At 46.8% G+C, this 24,588-nt stretch overlaps 2 protein-coding genes across 3 annotated transcripts in view; one reads left to right on the top strand and one right to left on the bottom strand.

The window, feature by feature from the left end:
- Positions 1-451: 451 nt before the first annotated feature.
- On the top strand, positions 452-15,611 carry Psmc1 (proteasome 26S subunit, ATPase 1). The gene is made up of 11 exons (XM_042692499.1): positions 452-504; positions 4,556-4,609; positions 5,663-5,759; positions 8,866-8,990; positions 9,202-9,387; positions 9,547-9,675; positions 10,465-10,561; positions 11,358-11,547; positions 11,928-12,079; positions 12,530-12,684; positions 15,259-15,611. Exons 1-11 carry the CDS (start codon positions 502-504, stop codon positions 15,391-15,393), a joined length of 1,323 nt encoding a protein of 440 aa, XP_042548433.1. The 5' UTR covers positions 452-501; the 3' UTR covers positions 15,394-15,611.
- A 1,185-nt stretch (positions 15,612-16,796) lies between these two features.
- Positions 16,797-24,588, bottom strand: part of Nrde2 (NRDE-2, necessary for RNA interference, domain containing) — a 39,044-nt gene continuing 31,252 nt past the window's right edge. The window contains exons 10-14 of one of the 2 annotated variants that reach the window (XM_042692497.1): positions 22,595-22,981; positions 20,662-21,590; positions 19,620-19,758; positions 17,570-17,641; positions 16,797-17,115 (exon numbers count right to left, since the gene is read on the bottom strand). In XM_042692497.1, the coding sequence (XP_042548431.1) occupies positions 16,990-17,115; positions 17,570-17,641; positions 19,620-19,758; positions 20,662-21,590; positions 22,595-22,981 (1,653 nt within the window). In that variant the 3' untranslated portion in view covers positions 16,797-16,989. The other variant, XM_042692498.1, reaches the window with a different exon arrangement.

Below are 24,588 nucleotides of genomic sequence, written 5' to 3'. Positions count from 1 at the left end.
AATGACTTCACCAATTAGGCCAACTAATTCCAAACAGGAACTATAAGACATTTAGCATCATTCCTAACCATAGGTCATCAGAAAATGACAGACCTCGAAAACTGTTCGTTGGTTCCACAACCAAAATTAAAATGTTCGGTGTGTGCCTAGGTCCACGCACCAGTTCCAAGAGCCAGGCCGCGGCCTTGCAGTAAACTCTGTCCAGTTACAATTTTGCCGTACTTTCAATTTTTGACTTTTTTTTCCAAAATTGTTCTAGGTCTTTGGCAGTGGAGGTCATTCTCTTACGTTGCTGACAAAAACACACTCGCAGCCACGTAAGACTCCTCCAGTAAAACGTTCCCAAACCCTTCCCCACGCCCGCTCCCGCACAAGGTCCTGCGGGATCTGGTCCTGGTCGGCTTCCGTAGCGTCCCTCCCTCACAGCAACTTCCGGTTGTGACGGGCGATTGCTGCGGATGTACTTCCGGCGGCGGCAGCAGCTAAAGCGGCCGAGGCAAGATGGTGAGTGACTCAGGGCTTCGGCCGGGGGTCGCCGGGTCGGCGGCGGAGGGGGGCGGCTGTGGCGAGAGGCTCGGGCGCCGCCTCGGGGGTGCGGGCCGCGGGCTCCCTGCCAGGGCCTCGGGGGCGGCGGCGGGCGGCGGCGCGGGGCGGCGGCGGGCGGAGGCCCGGGGCGGCGGCGCTGGGGCCCGGGGCGGCGGAGCGGGCGGCGGCGCGGGGCGGCGGAGCGGGGCCGCCCGCCCGGGCCGAGCCCGCCGCAGGCAGCGCACGGCGGACGCCTGGAGCGGAGGCGGCGCGGGGGGGGGGGGGCGGGCATGGCGGCCGGGCGGGCGCTGGGCCTGCGGGCGGCTGGGCGCGGAACGAGGGCAGCCTGTGTGTCCGTGTGTCCGTGTGTCCGCGTCTGCCTCTGCCTCTGCCTGCCAGCCTTCCTGCCTGCCTGCCTCTGTCTGCCTGTCTGTCTGCCAGCCTTCCTGCCTCGGCTCTCTTCTGGGCCCGGGGATGAGGGTAGCCCGTGTGGCTGTGTCTGTCTGTGTCTGCCTCTGTCTGCCTGCCTGTCTGTCTGTCTGTCTGTCTGTCTGTCTGTCTGTCTGCCTGCCTGCCTGCCTGCCTGCCTGCCTGTCTCTCTGCCCGCCAGCCTTCCTGCCTCGGCTCTGTTCTGGGCCCGGAGATGAGGGTAGCCCGTGTGGCTGTGTCTGTCTGTGTCTGCCTCTGTCTGTCTGTCTGTCTGTCTGCCTGCCTGCCTGCCTGCCTGCCTGTCTCTCTGCCCGCCAGCCTTCCTGCCTCGGCTCTGTTCTGGGCCCGGAGATGAGGGTAGCCGTGTGGCTGTGTCTGTCTGCCTGCCTCGGCTGTTCTGAGCTCCCGGGGCGGGGGAGCTGCCTTCATGGCGCTAACTCAACCCCCCCACCCCCCGCCCCCCAGGAGAAGCCGCAGAGACGGAGAAAAGTGTGATGTGGTGTTCGGCCTGGCGAGACAGGCTGCAGGGGGGCGGGGAGGGCCTCAGTCTCTGATGGGAGTGTCAGAAGGCAATGGCGACATAGGAGCAGAGGCCGGAATTGAGGGAGTGACCCTCAAGGCACCCGGTCCAGCAAGAGCGATCAGCAGCACGCCAGGGAATCCCTCCAGGAGGCTGTGTTTAGCCGAATCACTGAGGTCGCCTAAAGGCGTCTGAGTTCTTTTCCAGCATTCTCTCGTCCTTCTTTACAACAGTCCCTGGAAGCCATAAAGAAACATCTAGACTGTGGTATCCAGTAGACCTGGGTGGGATTCCTGGCGCTCTGTCTGACAAATGTGACAATGTGCAAATCTCTGGACTTCGCAGGGCCTTGGTTGGCTTTCCTGTCAATAAGGGCCATGATGTACTAGTCTCATATAGTTTGTAAGAATTAAATAGGATAACACTGTGAGCATGTTTAGCACACTGCATGGCGTATCAGAATTGTTTAGTAAAAGGTGTAATTATCTGAAAGGAAGAAACATGTAAGATGCCCCAGAAATGGAGTATGGAATCCATTCACATCTTCCATTGGATCAGACTCACACAGAGTGAGGAAAGGTAGATGAAAGATTTGGCAGGGGCCAGGCTTGGATATGGTATCACAAAGGGCAGGGAGCAGTTGATGGTTTTTGAGGAGAGGGCAGGGTCAGCTGTGTGTTTTAGAAGGTCAGAGTTCTCCACTTGGAGGCAAGAGTTCAAATAAGAAGTCATGATGGCCTGGGCAAAAAGTGGAGGAATAAAGTTGGAGATACACAAAAGAGAGTGAAGAAAAGATCAGAAATGGATTCAGACTTGTTTTTTGTTTTTGTCTGTTGTGGGGCTTGAACTCTGGGTCTGGGCACTCTTCTCAGCTCTTCAGCTCAAGGCAAGCACTCTACCACAGTGCCACTTCCCATTTTCTGGTGGTTTATTGGAGATCAGAGTCTTATGGACTTTCCTGCCCGGGCTGGCTTTGAACTGCAATCCTTAGATCTCAGCCTCCTGAGTAGCTAGGATTGCAGGCATGAGCCACCAGCACCTGGCTAGGATTCAGACTTCTTTAAAGCACACATTATAAGCTGGGTGTTGTGGCTCTTGCCTGCAATCCTAGCTACTGAGATAAGATTGTGATTTGATGCCAACCTAGGCAAAAAGTCCAGGGGAAAAAGTATATCTCAACCAAGAGAAAGCGGAGCATAGTGACACACACCTGTCATTCCATCTACACATGGAATGTTCATAGGAGGACCGCAGTCCAGGCTGGCCTGGGGGAAAAGTGAAGCCCGATGTGAAAAATAAGGAAAGAAAAAGAATTAGAGGCATGGCTCAAGCACTAACAGGGCCTAGGGAGTGCCCATCTCTAATTTCAAACTCTGGTACCAACAAATTTTTTTTTTTTTAATTTAAGCCAGGCATTAGTGGTTTACACCTGTTGTCTTAACTGTTCTGGAGGCTAAGATCTGAGGAATGATATTCAAAGCCAGCCCATGCAGACAGATCAAAGAAACTCTTATCTCCAATTGACCACCAAAAAGGGACTTGGTTCTGTAATTACAGCTCATGGGAGACTTGAGGCAAGAGGACCAAGAGTGAAGTTCAAAGTCAGCCTGGGCCACATAGCAAAACCCTGTCTCAAAATAACAATAGTAACAAAAAATAAAATAAAGCTCATATTTTGTAGGCAGACAGGCAGCTAAAATGGAGACCTTTCCCTTCCTGTTTACCAGTAATAGACTGTCATGGTTTGCCTGAGTTACTTCATTTTCAGAAACAGATAGGAGGTAGTAGCATCTCTCTTTTCCAGGTGAGGACATAGGGAGATATTCTGACCCAAGGCCATGTAGCTCATAGGCAGAATTCAAATTTACATTCATTAATTCCACAGTTTCTATGTTCTCAGGCTGGTTGGGAATAATGAAATCTACCTTGCAGGGTTGTGTGGAATAAAGGATAGTGAAGGAAAAAATACCTATTACATATTTGGGAACATAATAAGCACCCTAAAAACAACTGACCAGGGCTGGGAAGGTGGCTTAGTGGTAGAGCGCTTGCCTTGCATGCATGAAGCACTGGGTTTGATTCCTCAGCACCACATAAGCAAAAAGAAAAAAGCCGGAAGTGGCGCTGTGGCTCAAGTGGTAGAGCGCTCGCCTTGAGCTGAAGAGCTGAGAGACAGCGCCCAGGCCCAGAGTTCAGGCCCCACGACTTGACCCAAAAAAAAAAAAAAAGAACTGACCAGCCATCACCAAGTTTCCTTAAGAGGTATAAGTAATTGTTACAAGCCTATAACTTGAATAGCTTATTTCAGTATAACTGTTACATAGAATCGTTGTAATCTTTTAATTAGCTGCTTCACTAAAGCAGAGTTTTAAGAATCCTTTATGTGGTGAAATAAATGTGATATTGTCTCCAGATAACCATGATGTGGTGGTTTTGTCTTCATACTGAAACAGAGTATATTAATTTAAGAGATACTTGCATGAAGGTAGTTTGAGGGGACTGCAAGTTCATGTTATTTGTGTTTAAAAGCTACCATTTGAAGCACTGCTCTGTTAGGTATTGTACTATAAATGAGGGGTCTGTTAAAATCAGAAATCCCACTGAGTTGGTTTTTTTTTAAATACACTAAGTTCTTGGCATATTAAGATGAACATTTCAGACAGAAAAAGGATTTGTCTATGTTCAGGGCTGTAGGGATGGAAGGTAGATTACGTTGTCTTCTGGATTCTGGTGTGATCTACATGGAGAGTAAATGATAGTTGAGGAGCTTTCATGCCCTGGTTTCTTGAAACGTAGTCTCTGAGCCTCAGTGTGAGAGTGGAAAGGAACCTCAAGGTCTAGGTACTCTTGGAACCTCAGCTTCCTTACTTACATCCACTACATGACACAGTTGTTCCTGGTTCAAAGAGGTAATCAGTTGCGAGTATCTCTGCCATACAAGATACATACTTAGCAACCAAATACTTGGTTTTGTGAATGCTGAAGTGGAGAGTGTGTTCATGTTTTTAAATCATGGGACAAAAAGGCCTGCTTTTGAAGGGATTATATTCAGAATTGACATCTGCGTTTGATTTGTTTCAGGGTCAAAGTCAGAGTGGTGGTCACGGTCCTGGAGGTGGCAAGAAGGATGACAAGGTAAATAACACCGGATGTTTACTCTGATTTTGACAGATTGTGGACAGTATCATAGGTCTTAGCTGAGTTCTTTGGGGAATCTATAAATTTAAAAGAGCAATGTGATCCAGTAGTTGTGAACCTCTCCTAATCTATAGCTTGAACACCCATTCTGTGTTTTTGAAAAGGTTATTGACCTATCAAATGGTATTTTAAGTGTTAATGTTTATTGAATGTGTAAAAAAGTTTTTTAAGTATACTTTTATGTTTTTTTATTTTTGGGTCCAGTCGTGGGGCCTGAACTCTGGGCCTGGGCGCTGTCCCTCAGCTCTTCAGCTCAAGGCTAGCACTCTACCACTTGAGCCACAGTGTCACCTCCGACTTTTTTCTTTTTGCTTATGTGGTGCTGAGGAATCGAACCCAGGGCCTCATGCATGCAAGGCAAGTGCTCTACCACTGAGCCACTTTCCCAGCCCCTTTTAAGTATACTTGTACTTTTAGTGTTTAACATCCTGAAGCTGAAGAATTGTTTCAAATTTTTGTCATGAAACTCAATTCAGTTTCTCCTTTTAAAACTAATCGAATTCACTATCATTTATATATATACATATATATATATATATATATATATATATATATTTTTTTTTTTTTTTTTGGGTCCGGTCGTGGGGCCTGAACTCTGGGCCTGGGCGCTGTCCCTCAGCTCTTCAGCTCAAGGCTAACACTCTACCACTTGAGCCACAGCGCCACTTCCGGCTTTTTTCTTTTTGCTTATGTGGTCCTGAGGAATCGAACCCAGGGCCTCAGGCATGCAAGGCAAGCGCTCTACCACTGAGCCACCTTCCCAGCCCATTATTATTATTATTAAAAAAGACTACATTGTTTTATTTACATTGGACTTGTTAAGATTACAGAAAAGTAAAAATCTAGCTCTTTCAAAGGCAGTTTCTAATAGCATTCTAAGAGATAAGGAAAATTATACCACCTAGCTATAGATGGTGGTGAAGCAGGAAAAAAAATGTGTGCTATATGATTCCATTGACTTTTTTTCCCATGCTCTTCTAAAAACCCAAGGACAAGAAAAAGAAATATGAACCTCCTGTACCAACTAGAGTGGGGAAAAAGAAGAAGAAAACAAAGGGACCAGATGCTGCCAGCAAACTGCCACTGGGTAATGCCATGACTCCTTCTTGTTGCCTTCAGTTCCTAGTTGAAACCATCTCTGTGCAGTAGCTGGAAGTCGGAAGGAGAGACAGGAAGTGGGCATTTGTGGAGGTGCTAGCTCTGTGATTGGACCTATTCTGCCTATCTTGTGTGTGATATTCCTCTAGGTTGACATAAAAGCTATACTTTATTTTAAAATACAGTATTACATAAAATTTCTTTAAATAGCCAGCCCTAATGTATCAAAAGTATAGGTCATTTTGTTTTGCTCTGTTAAGACAAGGTCTCACTAGGTAGCTCAGGCTAGCCTCAAACTCGTAGGCTTCCTGCCTCAACCTCCCAAAGTCTGGGACTGCAGCATCAGTACAAATGAATAGTTTTAGATCACAGACCCAAAGTGGAACTTGAGCTACTCTGAAATACTGTTTCATGAAATGAAGTGTTACTGTATTAAAATTGGGGTCATGCGATGCCTGAACTTAATACTTTTCCATGGCTTCCTGATGCACACAGACTGCTGTCCTCTGACTTAGCCCACTTCCCCATGCTTTCCATGCGGAGGCCTTGCTTCTTACCCTTGCTCACTGGCCATATTGCCTGCCTTTGACCTGTGACTGCTCTGTCTCAGGGCCTTTTCCTCTGCTTACCATGTTCTTCCCCAGGTCCCTCCTGTGGCTTCCTGCTTCTCCCTCAGGCTTCAGTTCAAATTTAATTTAATATTTAAGAATACAGGGAGTGGGGCTGAGATGGTGGCTCAGTGGTAGAGTGCTTGCCTTGCATTCATGAGGCCCTGGGTTCGATTCCTTAGAACCACATAAGCAGGAAAAAAAAAAAAAGCTGGAAGTGGTGCTATGGCTCAAGTGGTAGCGTGCTAGCCTTGAGCTGAAGAGCAGAGGGACAGCGCCCAGCCCCAGAGTTCAGGCCCCACGACCGGACCCAAAAAAAAAAAAAGAATACAGGGAGTCAGACAGTAATACTGGTCATTAACTCTACTGTAACGTGACAATATGGTACTGGTACAGAACGAGATGACTAAGTCAACAGAAGAGAGTAGGAAGTTCAACAGTCCAGTCATCTAGATGCGGTGTCCCATGCCTGTAAAATCCAGCTGTTCATGAGGCTGAGACCTGAGCCAACTCAGGAAGAAGATGTGATACTGTTTATGTCCAGTTAACCACCAAGAAGCTGGAAATGAAAGTGTGGCTCCAAAGATAGAACGCTAGCCTTGAGCACAAAAACTCAGAAACAGAGTGAAGGCCTTGAGTGTAAGCCCAGGGTAGGCACACACCCATAAAAAAGTCACGTCACATGGATAGTTAGTGCATGTTCCAAGTAAAATTTTCAATTCTGTGGAGAATGGGGAAGGTTACTTAATAAAAATGGCTGGCATTGGGCTGGGAAGGTAGCTCAGTGGTAGAGCGCTAGCCTTGCATGCCTGAGGCCCTGGGTTCGATTCCTCAGCACCACATAAGTAAAAAAAAAAAAAGCCGGATGTGGCGCTGTGGCTGAAGTGGTAGAGTGCTACCCTTGAGCTGAAGAGCTGAGGGACAGTGCCCAGGCCCAGAGTTCAGGCCCCACAACCAGACCCAAAAAAAATGGCTAGCATTTATTTTCCGTCAAGAAAAAATAAAATTAGATCGATTGTCTCATGTCAGGTGGATTACAAATATACATGAGGAAATAGATGAAAATTGAGAAATATATTTAACCTTAGATGAATAGAGGCCTTCTGAAGTGGACGGAAAATTCCAGAAATCATAAAAGAAAAGCTTGATAGAAATCTGCCAATTCATATGAATGATAAAATTATTTTGGGTTATGAGCCTTCAAAACAAAGGCAAAAGAAAGAATGTGGATAAACTTTGCTAATGTGTAACAAAGAAAGTATCTCTGATGCTGCAGAATCTGTATGCACATTCTAGCTGTCCACAACACTGTATGCATAGCAGGCTGGCTGGGCAGCACATGTAACTTCTTATTAGTGTATGTGGGAGAAAAACAAATGGTTTGGGGTCAGTGGCTTTTCCTCTCTGTCTCTTCTCCCTCCCTCCCTCCCTCCTTATCTCTCTTCATTTCTTTCTTTCTCTTTCCTTTCTTTTTTTTTTGGGGGGGGGTTCCAGTTGTGGGGCCTGAACTCTGGGCCTGGGCGCTGTCCCTCAGCTCTTCAGCTCAAGGCTGTCACTCTACCACTTGAGTGCCACTTCCAGCTTTTTTCTTTTTGCTTATGTGGTGCTGAGGAATCGAACCCAGGGCCTCATGCATTCAAGGCAAGTGCTCTACCACTGAGCTACCTTCCCAGCCCCTTCTCTTCCCTTTTCTTACTTACCTTTTTTCTTTTCTTCCTTCCTTCCCTCCCTCCCTCCCTTTCTTTCTCTCTCCCTCCTTCCCTTTCCCACTCACTCAGGTACTGGGATTTGAACTCAAGAGTCTTGTGCTTGCTAGGCAGGTGCTGTACCACTTGAGCCCTAGTCCCTTATTTTCCTTTAGTTTATTTTTCAGATAAAGGCTTGCATTTTTGCCCAGTGCTGGCCTCAGACTACCTGAGATTATAGTCATGCAACCTCATCTGGCTTGTTTGTTGAGATGAAAAAATCTCAAGAAATTTTTGTCTCTGCTAGCCTCAAACTGCAGTCCTCTCAGTCTGCCTTCCAAATAGTTGGGACTATAGGAGTGAGCCACCATGCCCAGCCAATGGTTTCTTCAAGAAGCATATAGACTATTCTGTTGAGTCAGGATTGGTTATTTTACACTGCTTATTTGGCCATAAACCTTGTCCCTATTTTCAGATGCTTGGTTAGAAATTCTAGAGCCTATGTCTCCTTTTTGTTTTGGTACATGAATGCTTAAAGTTCATACAATTTGTATGTTTTCAGAATCTTTCCAGCTAAAATGAGCAAATATTAAATTCCTGAAATTTTTGCTTAATTAAAAACTTTAAGTTCCAAATAGAGTAAAACCTTTTTTGGGGGGGCGGGGGGCATAAAATAAGTATTTATGTGTGGTTCCAGTAACACCCAGATACTGTAATTTACATTAGTGGAAAAAAATCCAAGTTTCTTATGTAACCATTCTTCAGCAAGGTCTTCAGTTAAAACCTTATTGTTTAATTACAGTGACACCTCACACTCAGTGCCGCTTAAAATTACTGAAGTTAGAGAGAATTAAAGACTATCTTCTCATGGAGGAAGAATTTATTAGAAATCAGGAACAAATGAAACCATTAGAAGAAAAGCAAGAGGTAAGAAGAGAAGTTACTGTCTTTTTTTTTTTTTTTAACAAAATGAATTCTACTTAGAACCTATAACTACCCATAAGTAAATGTGTTCAAGTGACTGGACTGTGCCAAGTTTTATGAAGCCTTCTTAGCTACCTTTGTAAATCTAGTACAGTCAGGATCCTCTCCCGTTTAGGTCTAAGCTGCTTTTCATTTGTGGAACGTTATTGTGTAGGAGGAAAGATCCAAGGTGGATGACCTGAGGGGGACCCCGATGTCAGTAGGTACCTTGGAGGAGATCATCGATGACAATCATGCCATCGTGTCTACATCTGTGGGCTCCGAGCACTACGTCAGCATCCTTTCATTCGTGGACAAGGATCTGCTGGAACCAGGCTGCTCAGTCCTGCTCAACCACAAGGTGAGTTGCTACGTCTCTAAGGGCGCCATGGAACTTTGTTCTTCCTTTGAGGTCCATCCACCCGTTCTGTGGCAGTGGTACTAAGCAGTGCTGGGGGTGGGGAGAAGAGCTCTGGAACCGCACTGTGTGGGGTCTGTTAACTTGTGCTGTTGTTGCCAGGTGCACGCAGTGATAGGGGTGCTGATGGATGACACAGACCCCCTGGTCACAGTGATGAAGGTGGAAAAGGCTCCCCAGGAGACATATGCAGATATTGGGGGCTTAGACAACCAAATCCAGGAAATTAAGGTATGGTGGAGCGCCAGCACTGCATTTTTAAGACTTCTGATTATTCCAGGTAGGGCACTTTTGACGTGTTGTGTACACTTGTTTTTCTTTATTGGTCAGACCAGTTACTGACTCAGAGCTTACCAGTTGTGGAGTTCCTTGTTCGTTAACACTGAGTTCGATAGTAGAAATAACAGTAGATTACATGTTCCTGCATCAGCTATAGTCTAATACTTTCCTATGTAATGGTTAGTGAATGATCTATGTGAAGACATGTTACTTCCCATCGTGCTGACTTTGACACTACCTGTACAAGATATAGTGGTGGGGTATAGCACATAATCCCGATCTTCAATGGTCCTTGGCATTGGTGTATGGCTGTGGGTCTGCTGACTTCAGGTTCTTTGATCCCTAGGGAATTCATTCAGGCCCTCACAGATCTCCTCTCAGACAGTTGGAAATATGTACTATCTCCCGATGGGGATAGCCATCAGGAAGTCCTTCCAGGTCTTCTCTGTTGTTTGATCAAGAGGGTGAATTTTAGCTTTCTTAAGATACGCTTGCACAAGAACAGCTTAAATGTTGCTTAGGACTGACTCTATAGGAAATTAAAGAGAGACACTAGGTGTAACTTAGAAATGTGATGGCTTCGAAGAGCTCAGGTGGGACCTATGTCTCTTCAGCTGCTGGGTCTGAGCTTAGGACATTTTTCCTCATTGTTGGTACAATTGAGATCTTCTCATGATGTTAGATAATGCTAATAATTTCAGTAAGAAAGCCTCATTCTTACCAAGTGTTTCTCCTCTGTAGGAATCTGTGGAGTTGCCTCTCACCCATCCTGAATATTATGAAGAGATGGGTATAAAACCCCCTAAGGGAGTCATTCTCTATGGTCCACCTGGCACAGGTTTGTTCTGTTTGATGCCATGAACACTCAGCTATTGATTTACTTGTATATCTGTCTCTATATCTATCTAGATAGTGTTGGAGGATGAACCTAGCCCTGGCAAAGTCTATACTCCGTCATTGAGCTACATCCGTTAGTCCTTTTTTTGAGACAAGTTCTCACTGTGCAGCCTAGACTGGCCTCAGAACTCACAGTTGTTCTGTCTCAGCCTCCCAGATGCTGGAATTATTAGCGTGTGCCATGATGCCTAGCTCAGCTCTTACCTTGAGCAGCAGCATTGATTGTTTATAATTACTAACCTGACCAGTGAGGACACTACAGTTCCCTAGTTTAAGACAGATGCTGTGCCTGGTGCCAGTGGTTCACACCTATAATTCTAGCTACTCAGGAGGCTGAGACCTAAGGATCACTGTTTGAAGCCAGCCTGGGCAGGAAAGTCCATGAGACTTATCTCCAGGTAGTCAGGAGAAAAGCTGGGAATGCAGCAAAATGCAGCTTGTGGCTCAGGTGGCAGAGTACTAGCCTTGAGCAAAATGAAACTCTGACATCACCCAGGTCCTGAGTTCAAGCATCAGGACTGGTGCCACAAAAAAAGATTTTTTGACATTGTCATGAGGAGTTCAGAAAAAGTTTTTTGCAGCGCTCAGAATGTGTCAGTGGATTAAGGCGGTAGTGTCCAAACGCCCAGTGGAAGCGTACTTTCAACACTGCAGCCTCCCACCTCAGCGGAGCATGTCTAACTTAGAATCACACTGAGGGCTTTTTCCCTTTTTTTTTTTCCTTTTATCTAAAACAGGTAAAACTCTGTTAGCTAAAGCAGTAGCAAATCAAACCTCAGCCACTTTCTTGAGAGTGGTGGGCTCAGAACTTATTCAGAAGTACCTAGGCGATGGGCCCAAACTTGTACGGGAATTGTTTCGAGTTGCAGAGGAACACGCACCATCCATCGTGTTTATTGATGAAATCGATGCCATTGGGACCAAAAGGTACATTTGCCCTTACCTATTTTGTGTTACTCAGAGAGAAAACTGTACAGTTCTATTCTGGGAATGATCTTGGCTCTTGAGGTAGCAAGCTCTTGCTGGATTCTTAGGCTCTGCTCTCCAGACCAGATGACTGCTCCCCAGAAGCTAGGAGCACTTAGAAATCAGTCATCTGTGACTAACTACAGCTTGAGCTCTTACTCCCTGAGTCAAACCATCTGGACTGGGAGCATGGCCGTTTCTGCCTTTGAGGGTCACTGTCAGGCTGGCAGATCATACACAAAAAGGGAGTGGCCGTGGGATTGAGGGTGTGTCCTGGTGCATCCTGCAAAACTCCCCTTTGCATATCACATGGGGCTTATTTTTTTCTCTCTTTTTCAAAGGTACGATTCAAATTCTGGAGGTGAGAGAGAAATTCAGCGAACCATGCTGGAGTTGTTGAACCAGCTGGATGGCTTTGATTCAAGGGGGGATGTGAAAGTTATCATGGCCACTAACCGGATAGAAACTTTGGATCCAGCACTGATCAGACCAGGTTAAATTTGCTCGTTTCATCACAGAGAACTGATGTCTGTATATTTGTGTTGTGTGTTTGGGGGGAGTTATAAAATGATACACATAATAGCAAATACAGTAAAACTTGAATAGGTTGAGATCACAGTCTGTGCAGATTGGCACTTTGAATTCCACTCTTCCATTATAGGCTTTCTGTCCTCATAATAAAGACTACCTTTTAGTCTAAAGACCTAAAGAACAAAGGTCTGTCCTTTGTCAGTAAATATGCTATTCATGAACTGCTCCTTTATTTCTATAGGCTTTTAATGGATGAATTCAAATGTAGAAATTTACACAGTACAGAAACGATTGTTTGCTTTGTAAGGCTTGAATGTCATTCCACAGATGTTCCACGTCTGAAGGTTGGGTGTAAGGGGACGGGATGAGGCTGGGTCCATATGGCATGTGACTGAAGGCTTTGTGCCTGCAGGCCGCATTGACAGGAAGATTGAGTTCCCCCTGCCTGATGAGAAGACAAAGAAGCGTATCTTCCAGATTCACACAAGCAGGATGACGCTGGCTGATGACGTGACTCTAGATGACTTGATCATGGCAAAGGATGATCTCTCTGGGGCTGACATCAAGGTAACTAGGCTGAGCAGACTCATTTCTGGAAGTGTGGCCCATCTGTTAAGAAAGACTGAGCTCTTGGAGTTTGTTTAGGTGTGATGTGTGGATGGATATCTGATAGTTCAGTTGCCATTACCTGTTGGTTTACTTTACATTCAAGTGGTAGTTTTGCTTTTTATCTGAAGTCACTTATGATTCAAATTAGGAAGTAACCCCAAACCCTCATAGCAACAAGGATAAATCACTGCACTAAACTTGTCTCCTCCCTGCAGCAGGGCCCATGTGATGTGCTTGTGTGTGTCACTTGGTCCCAGATCTGAGTCTGCTGGAGAAGTCCCCAGAGCTGCCAAGGGGTCAGCACCACTGCATTTGTGCTTCTGCTCTGTGTTGTGCTGGGCTGTACCAGATTATAGCTCTTGATCTCATCACAAATCTTAGGAGTTAGTTAAGACATTTCTTCCCAGATGCCCAGGCCTGGCAGCAGTGAGTGTAGGTCCTGAGCAACACAAGGTCGTGGCTGGGGAGGAAGGGGACAGGTGTTTCTCCAGGCCAATGCCTGCTGATCCTTGGGATCATCCCATCAGTCCAGTCAGTCCCATACTACCTTAGTGGTTTAGTCTTCCTTATTTAATAGGAATTGTTTTCGTTTTTACGGCAACTTATTTTGAAACTTAAGCCTTCAGAAAACAGTGTACACCATGGTATTACGTGGTTTATGAATGGCTGACGAAGGGAGGGGGCTGTGCCACTGTGCCGTTGTGGCAGTGTTCCTCAAAGCTTGCAAATAAATCGTAGCTGTTTCTGTGCACAAACACATCCGTGTTTTGGCTGGACCCTTTGAAGTAAATAACCTCATGGCTGTCACCAAAGAGAACCTTCAGGGCCAAGATCAATCGTGCTTTGTCACATTACAAGAGTTCTTGTTTTGTTTCACTTTGGGCAAGTAATTACTGAAAGAATAAATTAGTCAATTCTGTACTCTCAACTTACAGTACAGTAAGCCCACGTGGGAGTTTATCACACATGGTTTTGACCAAGCCCAGCCCAAACATAGTATCTAGAGGCAAGTGGTAATTACCTAGCAAGTGTGAGGCCCTGTGCTCAAGCTCCAATATGGCACCTCAAGGGTAAGTTCAAATAATCATACATTTATAAAACCAAAAGAAATTTCAAAGACAAAAGTTTTGAATTCCCATTTCTGCATCATGAAGCTCAGTTGATGAGAACAAATCCTATATTATTAGCAGTTTGTGTAAATTGGGTGATCTGCCCATTTCCCTGTCCTCAGTTGTGTGAAATATGCCTTCTTCAAAAGCAAGGTAAAAATTCATGTGCTAGGGCTGGGAAGGTGCTCAGTGGTAGAGCGCTTGCCTTGCATGCCTGAGGCCCTGGGTTCAATTCCTCAGCACCACATAAGCAAAAAGGAAAAAGCCGGAAGTGGCGCTGTGGCTCAAGTGGTAAGAGCGCTAGCCTTGAGCTGAAGAGCGCCCAGGCCCAGAGTTCAGGCCCCATGACCAGACCCCCCCCAAAAAAAAAAAAAAAATTCATGTGCTATTTAGGTGAAAGGCGACCATTTAAGATTTGTTGGAATGTGGTGTGTCTTTAGCGGAAGTTAGGCAGTAACAGTTAGGGGAAAATGAATGAATGAATCATAGTACAGACATTGAACTTTATATGTTCTGAATGTGCATATATTTAGTGTTTTGTTTCCTCAATGTGGGGGTTCCTTGGAACCTGTAGATACCATGGGTTGCTCTTTTGAACCAGATAAGAAAATTAATATATGGATGTGTGTGTTTGTGTGTCTACCTTTGCTCTATTCTCTATTTCCTAGTAGTATTCCATTAATAAAAGTGGATTTACAGGAATTTACTGACTGGGAAGCCACTCAGCTTGTTAAAAATTGAGTCTTAGAATCTGCCAGACACTTTGGCTTTTGCCTGTAACCCACCTAGCAATTCAGGAGGCTAAGATCTGAGGATCACAGTTCAAAGCCAGCCCAAGCAGCAAAGTCCCTAAGACTCATCTCCAACTAACCACCAAAAAAAAAAAAAAAAGGGAGGGGGCTGGAAGTAGAGCTGTGGCTCAAGTGGTAGAGCACTAGCCTTGAGCAAAAAAACTTAGGCCCGGCCTGGGAAGTTGCCTCAGTGGCAGAGCCTTGCATGCATGAGGCCCTGGGTTCGATTCCTCAGCACCACATAAGCAAGAAGAAAAAAGCCGGAAGTGGCGCTGTGGCTCAAGTGGTAGAGCCATAGCCTTGAGCTGAAGAGCTGAGGGACAGTGCCCAGGCCCAGAGTTCAGGCCCCACAACCGGACCAAAAAAAAAAAAAACAAACTTAGGCCCTGGGTTCAAGTCCCAGATTTGCCCCCCACCCCCAGAAAAAAAAGGAAAAACTTAGAACCTGTATCCCTGCTTCCCGACCAGTTATAAATATTGTTTAAATCACCTCAGATCCTTTCTGAAAATCAGTAATGTGCTTAAAACATTGAAAAAATCTGTGCCTAGTTTGTCTTATACCTTATTTCAGAGTAGCTCTCTAAGATAAAAATAAGCATTCCACTTTCTGAACATAATGTTGTTTCTTTCAGGCAATCTGTACAGAAGCTGGTCTGATGGCCTTGAGAGAACGCAGAATGAAAGTAACAAATGAAGACTTTAAAAAATCTAAAGAAAACGTTCTTTATAAGAAACAAGAAGGCACGCCTGAGGGGCTCTATCTCTAGGAACCACAGCAGCCTCAGGAAAGTGCTGGGCGTTTCCCTGGTCCTTCAGTGGGATGCAGTTAGGGTTGCCCCAAGGAATCCATGGGTCAGTTGGATTTTATTACAAAACACCCTTTGTTTTGGGAGTGTGGCTTGTAGGTCGCCCGTCAGGCAGTCTCCATCTGCTCACTGTGCTGTGCTGCACTCTGTGTCCCAATAAAGTGTGCTTTTCACAAACAGCCCACTTGGCATCACCACACTGAGGGCCCAGCTCTGGGGAAGCCTGGTGGGGCCCAGGCTTAATAGCCCCAGGCTGGTGGAAGGGGGTGGGGTGGGGAGAAGAACCCAGAGCCAGCTGGCTTAGCAGTGTGCTCTGGTCTCCAAGAGAAGCATCCATGATGGTCTGGGTGAAGACATGTATGAATTTACTACCAGCATGACGAGTTACCATGGACTCAGCTTAATGCACATTTATCTCAGTTCGAGATCAAAACCTGTGTCTTACCAGGGTAGGGTAGGGTGGGGAACTAGCCTGTCTGCAGGACTGTGTTCATCTCTGAAGACCAGAGGAGAACCTGTTTGCTTGCTGCCAGCTAGGGGCTTTTCCAACCTTCAGAGGCTGCCCTCCAGCAGAGCAGGGGTCAGGTTCCTCAAAGCTCAGTCAGGGCTTGAACAAGAGGGTTTTCAGAGAGCACTTTCTTCCTGGCTGCTGACACCTGGGCAGCAGGACAGACCACCTGCCTGCCTATAGAAAGCCACTGGTTCTTGAAGCCCTTTCTCTGGAGAGAGATTTTAGAGAGAACTGATAGCTCCCACTGCAGCAAGTGGTTGGCCTGTGCCAGGGGCTACCATGTCTTCTCTTTTGGAAGTAAAACAGATGTGTATTGTAAGCAGCGCCCACAGAGCAGCCCCTTGTATCTGACACAGCAGAAGCCACCTGAGCAATTCCTGGTCCCCCGCAGCTCAGCAACGCATGTGGGCCCTGTGGTGTGATGTGATGAGCACTTCCAGAGAAAATAACCAGCTCCTGACAAACATGGGCAACGGTCCTTTTGCCTTGGATGAGCTCAGAACTCTTTCCCTGCCCACCATATTTGTCTATGAGCTGGGAGGAGTCTCAATTGTCTTTCAGACTTTCCTGTCGCCAACTGAAACAGAACTGTTTTTTTTTATCTAAAATAGGTTCTCTCTCCATCTCTTTTCTACTCAACATCTACCCAGAGCAAACCCTTGATAGTATGCTAGCACTCGATGTGAGGAGCTGCTCAGGCGCTGCCCGCTTGTACAGGCCATTCCAGGTCCCCAGGGTACAGGTCAGCACTGAGATTTAGCTTAGTGGAAAAGCAGGCAGCACTGAGAGCTATCCACAGGGTGGCAGAACCAGAGATGGTTGGACAGGACCAGAGAGAACAGGAAGGCATGTACACCTTAACCACAAAGATTTCATTGCCATTGGTATGATTCAACTCAACGCATGTACACTGTCACATATATAATATGCAGAATAGCCTTTGTGTCATTTATACATCCAGACACAAATGACAGAAACACTTGTAGCTCTGTGCTCCATCCCACACGATCCCCTTGTTCTAGAACCACGCAGCTGGCAGCCAGGTTCTAGTCCTCCAGCAGGAGCTCCAGCTCCTCCATGGGCATGCGCACTCGGAGCTCCTTCTCAGTCATCAGATCCAGGATCTCCTGCAGCTCATCAGGGAAGTATTCCATGGCATCCATGTACAGCACCTATGGACAAAGAAACACTTATCCTCACTGCCAGTACTTGCAGAGTATGGAAGAGCTCCGAGAACAAGGCATGCGGCCTAGAAGGTGCCCTCCATTCCCCTAGCCTGCCCCTTCTGCTCAGGTTCTATACAACTACAGCCAGAGGCGGCAGACACTGCAGACACCGTCCGCTTGGTCGGGTGTCTCCTGACTGGGCGGGGACATGGATCCCAACTGGAAAGATGGTGGGAAGCTGGAGAACCATAGCTGTATTCCAAAGACCTGCTCCAGGGCAAGGAAGGGAAACAAGCCTCAGATTCCACAGGGCTCAGTTTCACTAGGAAAAGGCCCTAGACAGGCTCAGGATGGGATACTGCACTCCCAGAGCTAAGTCTCAGATGACACTGGCTGGACTGAGCCAGTGTCTGGGAAGGGCCTAGTTCAACTGAAGCTAGGTCAGTGTTTTAAAACTCACCTTTGCCCAAGGGCAATGTTGAAGTGCTTTATAGAACACACCTTTGCTTCTTTCTTTGTTTCCTAGGGAAACCTAAGGCAAGAGGACAAAGTAGGATCAACAGAAGAGACTAAGACAAAAAAATTTGTACAATCTGCATGTGGTCCCCAATATTGTTGACCTGTGTGGGAAGTTGGCTCCATCAGAGTAGCTGGGGGGAATGGAGCCCAGCTAACCAGAGAACCAGCTCAGCACCACAGCCAAGCCATCCACACAGCACCAGAGTGGTGATGTTTAACACTTGGGACTTTTTATTTGTCAGTCGTGGGGCTTGAACTCGGCCTAAGCACTGTTCCTGAGCTTTTTCGCTCAAGGCTAATGTTCTACCACTTTGAGCCACAGCTTCACTTCCCGTTTTCTGGTGGTTAACTGGAGTCTCATGGACTTTCCTGCCATTGCTGGCTTTAAACCTCCTTGATCCTCAGATCTCAGCCTCCTGAGTACATGGATTACATGTGTTAGCCACCTTTGCCCAAATCACTTCTGACTTTTGAAGCCCTATGTCTCCTTTATTGGAGCTATTACATCCTGGCTCCAGTAACAGCACTTGAAATGAGGTTGTCACTGAGGTAAGGCTAATGACCTTGTGCGAATGAGGACATTTTTGCTTTTAATCTTTACCATCTTATGAAAATTATCTTTTAGAGAAATCAAACCACCAGGCCTGGGATTATGATAATGCAGAACGGTAGCATTCAGGAGGCTAAGACGAGAAGATCCTGAGTTTCAATGCAGCCTGCACTACATAAGGAGACCCTTTCTCAAATTAAAAACAATAAAGCTAGGTGCCAGTGGCTCATGCCTGTAATCCTAGCTACTCAGGAGACTGAGATGAGAGGATTACAGTTTGAAGCCAGCCTGGGCAGGAAAGTCTGTGAGATTTACCTCCAGTTAAAATACCCACAGCCAGAAGTGGAGCTGTGGCTCAAGTGGTAAAGTGCTATCTTGAGCAAAAAAAAGCTCAGAGATAGCACGTAGGCCCAGGACAGAGGGACACACACACACACACACACACACACACACACACACACACACACACACTGATAACGAAAAAGATAGCTTTACTTAATAGGTTTTTATCTTATTAAAAGACTACACATCAGAAATTTTAGTCTTGGAATATTCTCTCTATACCTAAAATCTAGGGTGCTCTACAGAGTAGTATTCCTTTCTGAAATTAACTTCTGGGTCGCTTTTGCTTTAAAAAAAAAAAAAAGTCTGAGACTATCCATGTTTTCAGCTGGTTTTCTCTCTAAGCTTGGTTATGGTGGACGACCTTTTTTAATGTTACTGAATTGGATTTGCAAGTATTTTATTCAGACAGTTGTTCTATTTTCTTTTTATGCTGTGACCTTGTCTGGTTTGGGGATGAGGATTATCCTTCATGAATCTAGATTTCTTCTCCTTTCTAGCTTATGGAAAAGTCTGAGGAGTACTAGTGTTAGTTCTTTAAATGTCTGATAGACTTGGGCAGTAAATCGTCAACTCCTGAGCTCTTCTTTGTTAGCAATTATTACTGCTTAAATTTCATTGCTTGTTATAGGCCTATTTAAGTCACTTCTCCTATTTCAGTTTTGGAAATTTAAGTGCATCTAAAAGTGTACCACCTCTCAGATTTTCCAGCTCATTTGAATATAGTTTGCATTTCAAAGTATTTCCTCACGATCCTCAGGATTTCACTTGTGTTAGCTGTGATGTCCCCTTTGGGTCTTTTCCCTCCCACTGCTGGTCAGATTAGCTAGGGTGTAGCCGTCTTTCTGGTTTGTTCCAACAAGGCTTCTTTGCCTGGTCTCTGCCAGTCAGCCACATGGCTGTGTCCTCACTGAGCCTCAGCCCGGACAGACCTGCCATTACTCCATCAGGGTCCTTAAGGATTGAACCACGGCAAGCTTGTGACACTGGGGGTGTGAGGGCGAATGGGAGGCCCCCCTCAGCCTTCCCACTTGCTTTTTTGTCACTTTTGAAGGAAAAAGAGCTGTCAAAACAAAATGGTGTCAAAGTATCATCTTACCAAAAACTTCAAGTACATCCTCCACAGCAAGGGGCACTGGCTGCCACTGTGGCTCCGCATAGCGTTTTCAAAGAGGGCTCGGATCCGATGTATGAGGCCCGTCTCGGGGATGGTGGCGTGGATCTCTCTACCGCCCACCCTGTAAGACAAGGTGTCATGTAGCCCAGGTGGATCCTCTCCCCTCTGTCGCTGCAGTATGGCGGAGGATGGCACCCCTGCCCGAGCGTGTCTGGGGGCGGCGATCGGCGCTGCCGCTCCACACAGCCTACAGCACTGTCGGCAAACCTCGCCTGTGATCAGAAGCAATCTCACGCTCTGGGATGGAAAACCTTTTGGTTGCAAGTAGACAAAGTAAGACTCAGGCAGAGTGAATAAAATAATGGAAGAAATAAGGAATAAGCAAACTGAAATACCACGCAAAGGCAGTTTTGCCTCGTTTATAAGGCTGCACTGAAGCATCAGCAGAGATTCCACAATGAACAATGATGCCTAAACAATTACTAATCTGCACACGTAATATCCTCGATGGAGAGCATGACACTTCAAGAAGCCTAGCAATTACTATGCACTGGTCTGTGCCAAGCACTGACCTCATTGGCACCTCCAGCTTCTTCATTATTTCACTGGCAGATGAGGAACCTGCTAGAGGTCAAGTGACTGACAGCCTGAGGCCACCCAGCACTAAGTGGCAGAGCCCACACTAAGATCAGAGAGCTGACCTCCAGAGCCTGTGCTCAACTATGCTCAATTCAGCTTGAGACCCCCTGAGCCTCCCCCTGCACACAGAAATAGCAGCCGGGTTCCCAAGATGGCTGGCCCAGGAAGTCAGCCACCCAGCCTCTAGGGAGGGATGGGGTCTACCTTCTAAGTGTCACGTTCATCTATCAGTTATCTACTCTGTGATCGCCTAGTGCACCACAGCAGGGGTTCCTGGCCTTGTGCCACATCCACGGCTGTGCTATGGAGGCCTGGCAGACAGGAGGAGACAGCACTCACTGCAGAAAGGCCTGTAAAGCACATGAGAGAGGTGGCCTGTAATTACCTCCGAACGGTGTCCACCAGGCTTTTCCTCAGCTTCTCCACTTCAATTGCAAACAACCATGGCTCCAAGTGTCTGGCAGACCTGGTGATTTTATCGAAGAATCTCCTGGTCTTGCTGGCATTGTGGGACTTACTCTGAATCTGTATGTAAGACCGCCAAAGCAGCTGGTTGCCAGGATATAGCTTCAAAGCCTCCGAGAGAGCGTCTCGAAGTGGAGTCAGCGGGTAAACACTCACTCTCATGTGGAATTGCAGCAGACTTGTGTGCATCAGGCTGACAGCTTCTAGAACACTGCTCAAACTCTGGGGGTGACTCTGGTCCTTCAGGCCAGGGCTCTCTGGAGAAATGGAGTCCTTCAGTTTGGCAAACACCTGTTCATATAGCCTCACAGCTGCATCGATCCCTATGGTCAAATACTGGAAGAGCATAAAGCACCGGACCAAACTACACAAACAGTCCAAGGAATCGGCAGGAGCTCTATCAGAGACATGGCTCTCACCTAGACAATCCTGCAGTGCATGCTCGTAAGCCTTCCGAGCTTTCAAAACCCGAGTGGCCACTACCTGCCCAACATATGGCCCAGAGGGGCTGCTCTCAGTCAACTGGGTTAGTACATGAACAGCCCGGGCTGTGGCCGTCTCTCTGGAGTCTGGCAACTGCTCCACCTCCAGCTCGGCATAGAGCAGACTGAGCTCACACAGCTCACGGTCCTTCAGCTCACTGCTGCCTGCCATGCTGAGTGCTGTATCAAAAACTTTCCTGGCATCCTCTATGTTGCCAAGCAACCATTCCAGATGTGCATACTGCTTCCAGAGGCAAAAATTGTTCCGGTTTTCTGGCTCTTTGAGGAGATTCTTGGCTAGTTTTTTGCAGTTCTTCCCCTGTGACTTTAATTTCTTCTTGTTTTTAGTGTGCAGACACCAAATGACCTACATACACACACACAAGAAAAGAATGACTTTGAGTGCTCTAGAATTTCCAGGAAACCCCAAAACACTGTAACTTCAGGAAGCCCTGGCAATGCAAAGACACCTGTACTTCTTTTATTACATATCTAATAAAACATGGAAACTCTCTCTGCTGAGAAAGAAATTGGGACTTTAAGGCTGCTATGCTCCAAATTTTCTTTTCCAAAGAGATGAGGTCACTACACTTTACCAAAGACACTTTTTTGGGGGGGAGTAGGCTGCGGGGAGGTTGGTTGTGAGGCTTAAACTCAAGGCCTGGGCACTGTTCCCAAGCTTTTTTGCTCAAGGCTAGTGCTCTACCACTTTGAGCCACAACACCACTTCTGGTTTTCTGGTGGTTAATTGGAAATAACAATCTCATGGACTTTCCTGTATGGGCTGGCTTTGAATCACGATCCTCAGATCCTAGCCTCCTGAGCTTCTAGGATTACCGGTATGAGCCACTGGCACCCTCCTTCAAAGACACTATTTTGAAACAATCTGGTATATTTAAATTGTAGTAAGTAGTTAGCTGGAGAACTTTGGGTGTTAGGAGTCAATACTAAGAGTGGCCAGCAGAGGGCAGCACGCCAGAGGGAGACTAATTTTTCAACAGATAGTTACAAATCACAGGATAAGTAGCTTATTTTCTCTAATAAGCCCTAAATCCTCTAACCCCACTTAAGCTTATTTTGGTTCTTAACACTAAGTGCCCATATCATCCTAGACATCTGGTAAGACAAGTCTTCACACAGCAGACAGCTCCAGTCCCTGAGATCGGGGCTGGTGCCTGCTAGCCTCCTCTTCCTGGAGGGTGGGGGAAGTGGAGGGAGCCATGCCTGAGGTGCCATCAGCAGTCCCTGAAAAACAGGAAGGACTGGGACACAGTACTCAAAGGAGCCTGTACTGGATCTGGTACTGGATCTGATACAATAGAGAAGGCCCCACGGGTGGGGAGGAGGAGGGGGGAAGAGATGCGAAGTTACCTTTGCCATCTCATACCGCAGCCAGGAGAAGCAAAGGTGAGACTTCTGCTTCCCTGAGAACAAGGGCATCACGAGGTGGAAGACATTGCGGATGAACTCCTCGCCCTCTCGGTTGTGACCGCGGGTCCACCGCAGACAGCCCAACTGGTCCATGCGGCCAACACAGCTGATGCCCAAAAATGAAAAATCAAAGGCTGTCAAGGGCTTTTCATCGTAGAGTCCGCTACTGAAGATGCTGCTCTCATCCATGGCCAGGTAAAGGCAGGAGGCCGGCGGGATGAAGCCTGAAGGCACGCCCAGGAACTGCAGGAAAGCCTCCATCAGCTGGAACTGCAGAGCCTGGCTGGAGAGTCTGATCAGAGACTGCCCAATATCATCGAACAGCACCTGCAACAAAGGCAGAATCCGGGACTGTTTAATCAAGCTAGTAAACGCCTCACAACTCTATGCAGTGTACTAATGAATCAACATTACTCAAAATAGATCTTAAATAGGAGCTAAGAATTCTACAAAACACAAAAGACTAGAAGCTGGAGAACAGCCCCAATGGCAGGGGATGCCTGGGCACCACCAATTCCCTGCAATGCTGGGGGGAGGGAGGGGGAGGGGAAGAGCGAGGGGGGAGGGAGGAGCAAGAGGCTGAAGCTGACAGCTTTCCTAGCATCCAGCTAGAGTTTCAGAAAACACAACACAATTGCTTTGTAGTTAGTTTGGCAAATTATTTTGTTTTCAGTAAGGATGATTTACTATTTGTGATTAATTTGACCACAGATTACTTCAGGAAATCTGCTTGAGACAGACGGGCACAAGTAAGAAGGGAACAGGAGCAATGGAGTGTGTGAATAGCAATGAAAAGAAACCAATACAGTGGTGCATGTTCGCAGCTGATTTCATGTAGCTCCTTTTTGACACCCAGCCAAAGACACCATCCTTTGTCTCAAAGTTCTCTTTGGCTGGCTGGTTGTGTCTCTCAGCAGAGGACCTCAGAACACAAGCACAGTAAAATGAGCAAACCCTCACTTCCATTAGAGAAAAAGCTAAATGACCAGACACTGCTCATAGCAGCCATTTGCTCTGAAATCTGCTTCCAGGGGACAAATGAAATTCTGAACCTTGAAAAACAACTTGCAAGCCGACCATGAAGTCTACAGACTCCTCTAGTGCCAAGAAAAGATGCTGCCCTCCTCCATGCCTTCAGCTTCCAGCAGGAAAGAGGCCTCTGGGGTAGATTCACACCCCCTGCTCTCCTCCTATGTCAGGCCAGAGGGGGAAGGTGTCCCTGGAAGCTGCTTCTGCTGTCCAGAAATCACCTCACGCCCACTCCTCTGCAAACCTAATTCCAGCCTGGCCATCTCACGCATCACCCCCAAATGCTGGCACACTGCAGCCGTCAAGCTCCCATCAAATATCTTTTCAGCATCCAGGAGTATTCCCACAGGATAAGCACTGTTCCAGGTACAGGTGACAAGCAATGAACAAGAGGCAAAACCCTCCATCTAAAGGCACTTCACTTGCAGGGAGGGACAGAGCCTGGTTACCAAGAAGACGTCTTGATCTATACACATCACAGGTCACACAGAAGCTAGAGCCAGTACTACTTTAGGGCTGCAGGTGTTGAAACAGCATTTCTTCCGTCAAAAGCTGCCAGCTACTTGGTACCCAAGCCAGAGGGCAGGTGGCACAGCACAAGTGAAGTGCCCGCTGTCAACAGGGCAACACTCGCTCCCTCTCCATCAAGACACCGTGTGAGCCAGCTGCCCCAATATGGCCTCTACATCCTGTCCCTGGGGCTTCTAGTCCAATCTAGTTGCTGCATGTACATGTCCACAGACCCAAGAGTGTGATGGGACAGTGGATATAATTAAGGAATCTACGACAGTGATCCAGACCATAGAACCTGCATCTACAGCCTGTCCTTCCCCAGGGTCACATGAAAACCTAAGTGGGCGCTGGGCGTTGGTGACTCATGCCTGTAATCCTAACTACTCAGGAGG

This window comes from Dipodomys spectabilis, unplaced genomic scaffold, assembly GCF_019054845.1.
Source record: "Dipodomys spectabilis isolate Male_0828 unplaced genomic scaffold, ASM1905484v1 ptg000157l, whole genome shotgun sequence".
Taxonomy (NCBI): Eukaryota; Metazoa; Chordata; class Mammalia; order Rodentia; family Heteromyidae; genus Dipodomys; species Dipodomys spectabilis.
The sequence above is the reverse complement of the archived record's forward strand: the minus strand, read 5'-3'. Positions and strand labels throughout refer to the sequence as shown.

Coding starts and splice junctions, on each gene's coding strand:
- Psmc1 (XM_042692499.1), top strand. Junction 4,610..5,662: donor GTGGCAAGAAGGATGACAAG/GTAAATAACACC, acceptor TAAAAACCCAAG/GACAAGAAAAAGAAATATGA. Junction 10,562..11,357: donor CTATGGTCCACCTGGCACAG/GTTTGTTCTGTT, acceptor TATCTAAAACAG/GTAAAACTCTGTTAGCTAAA.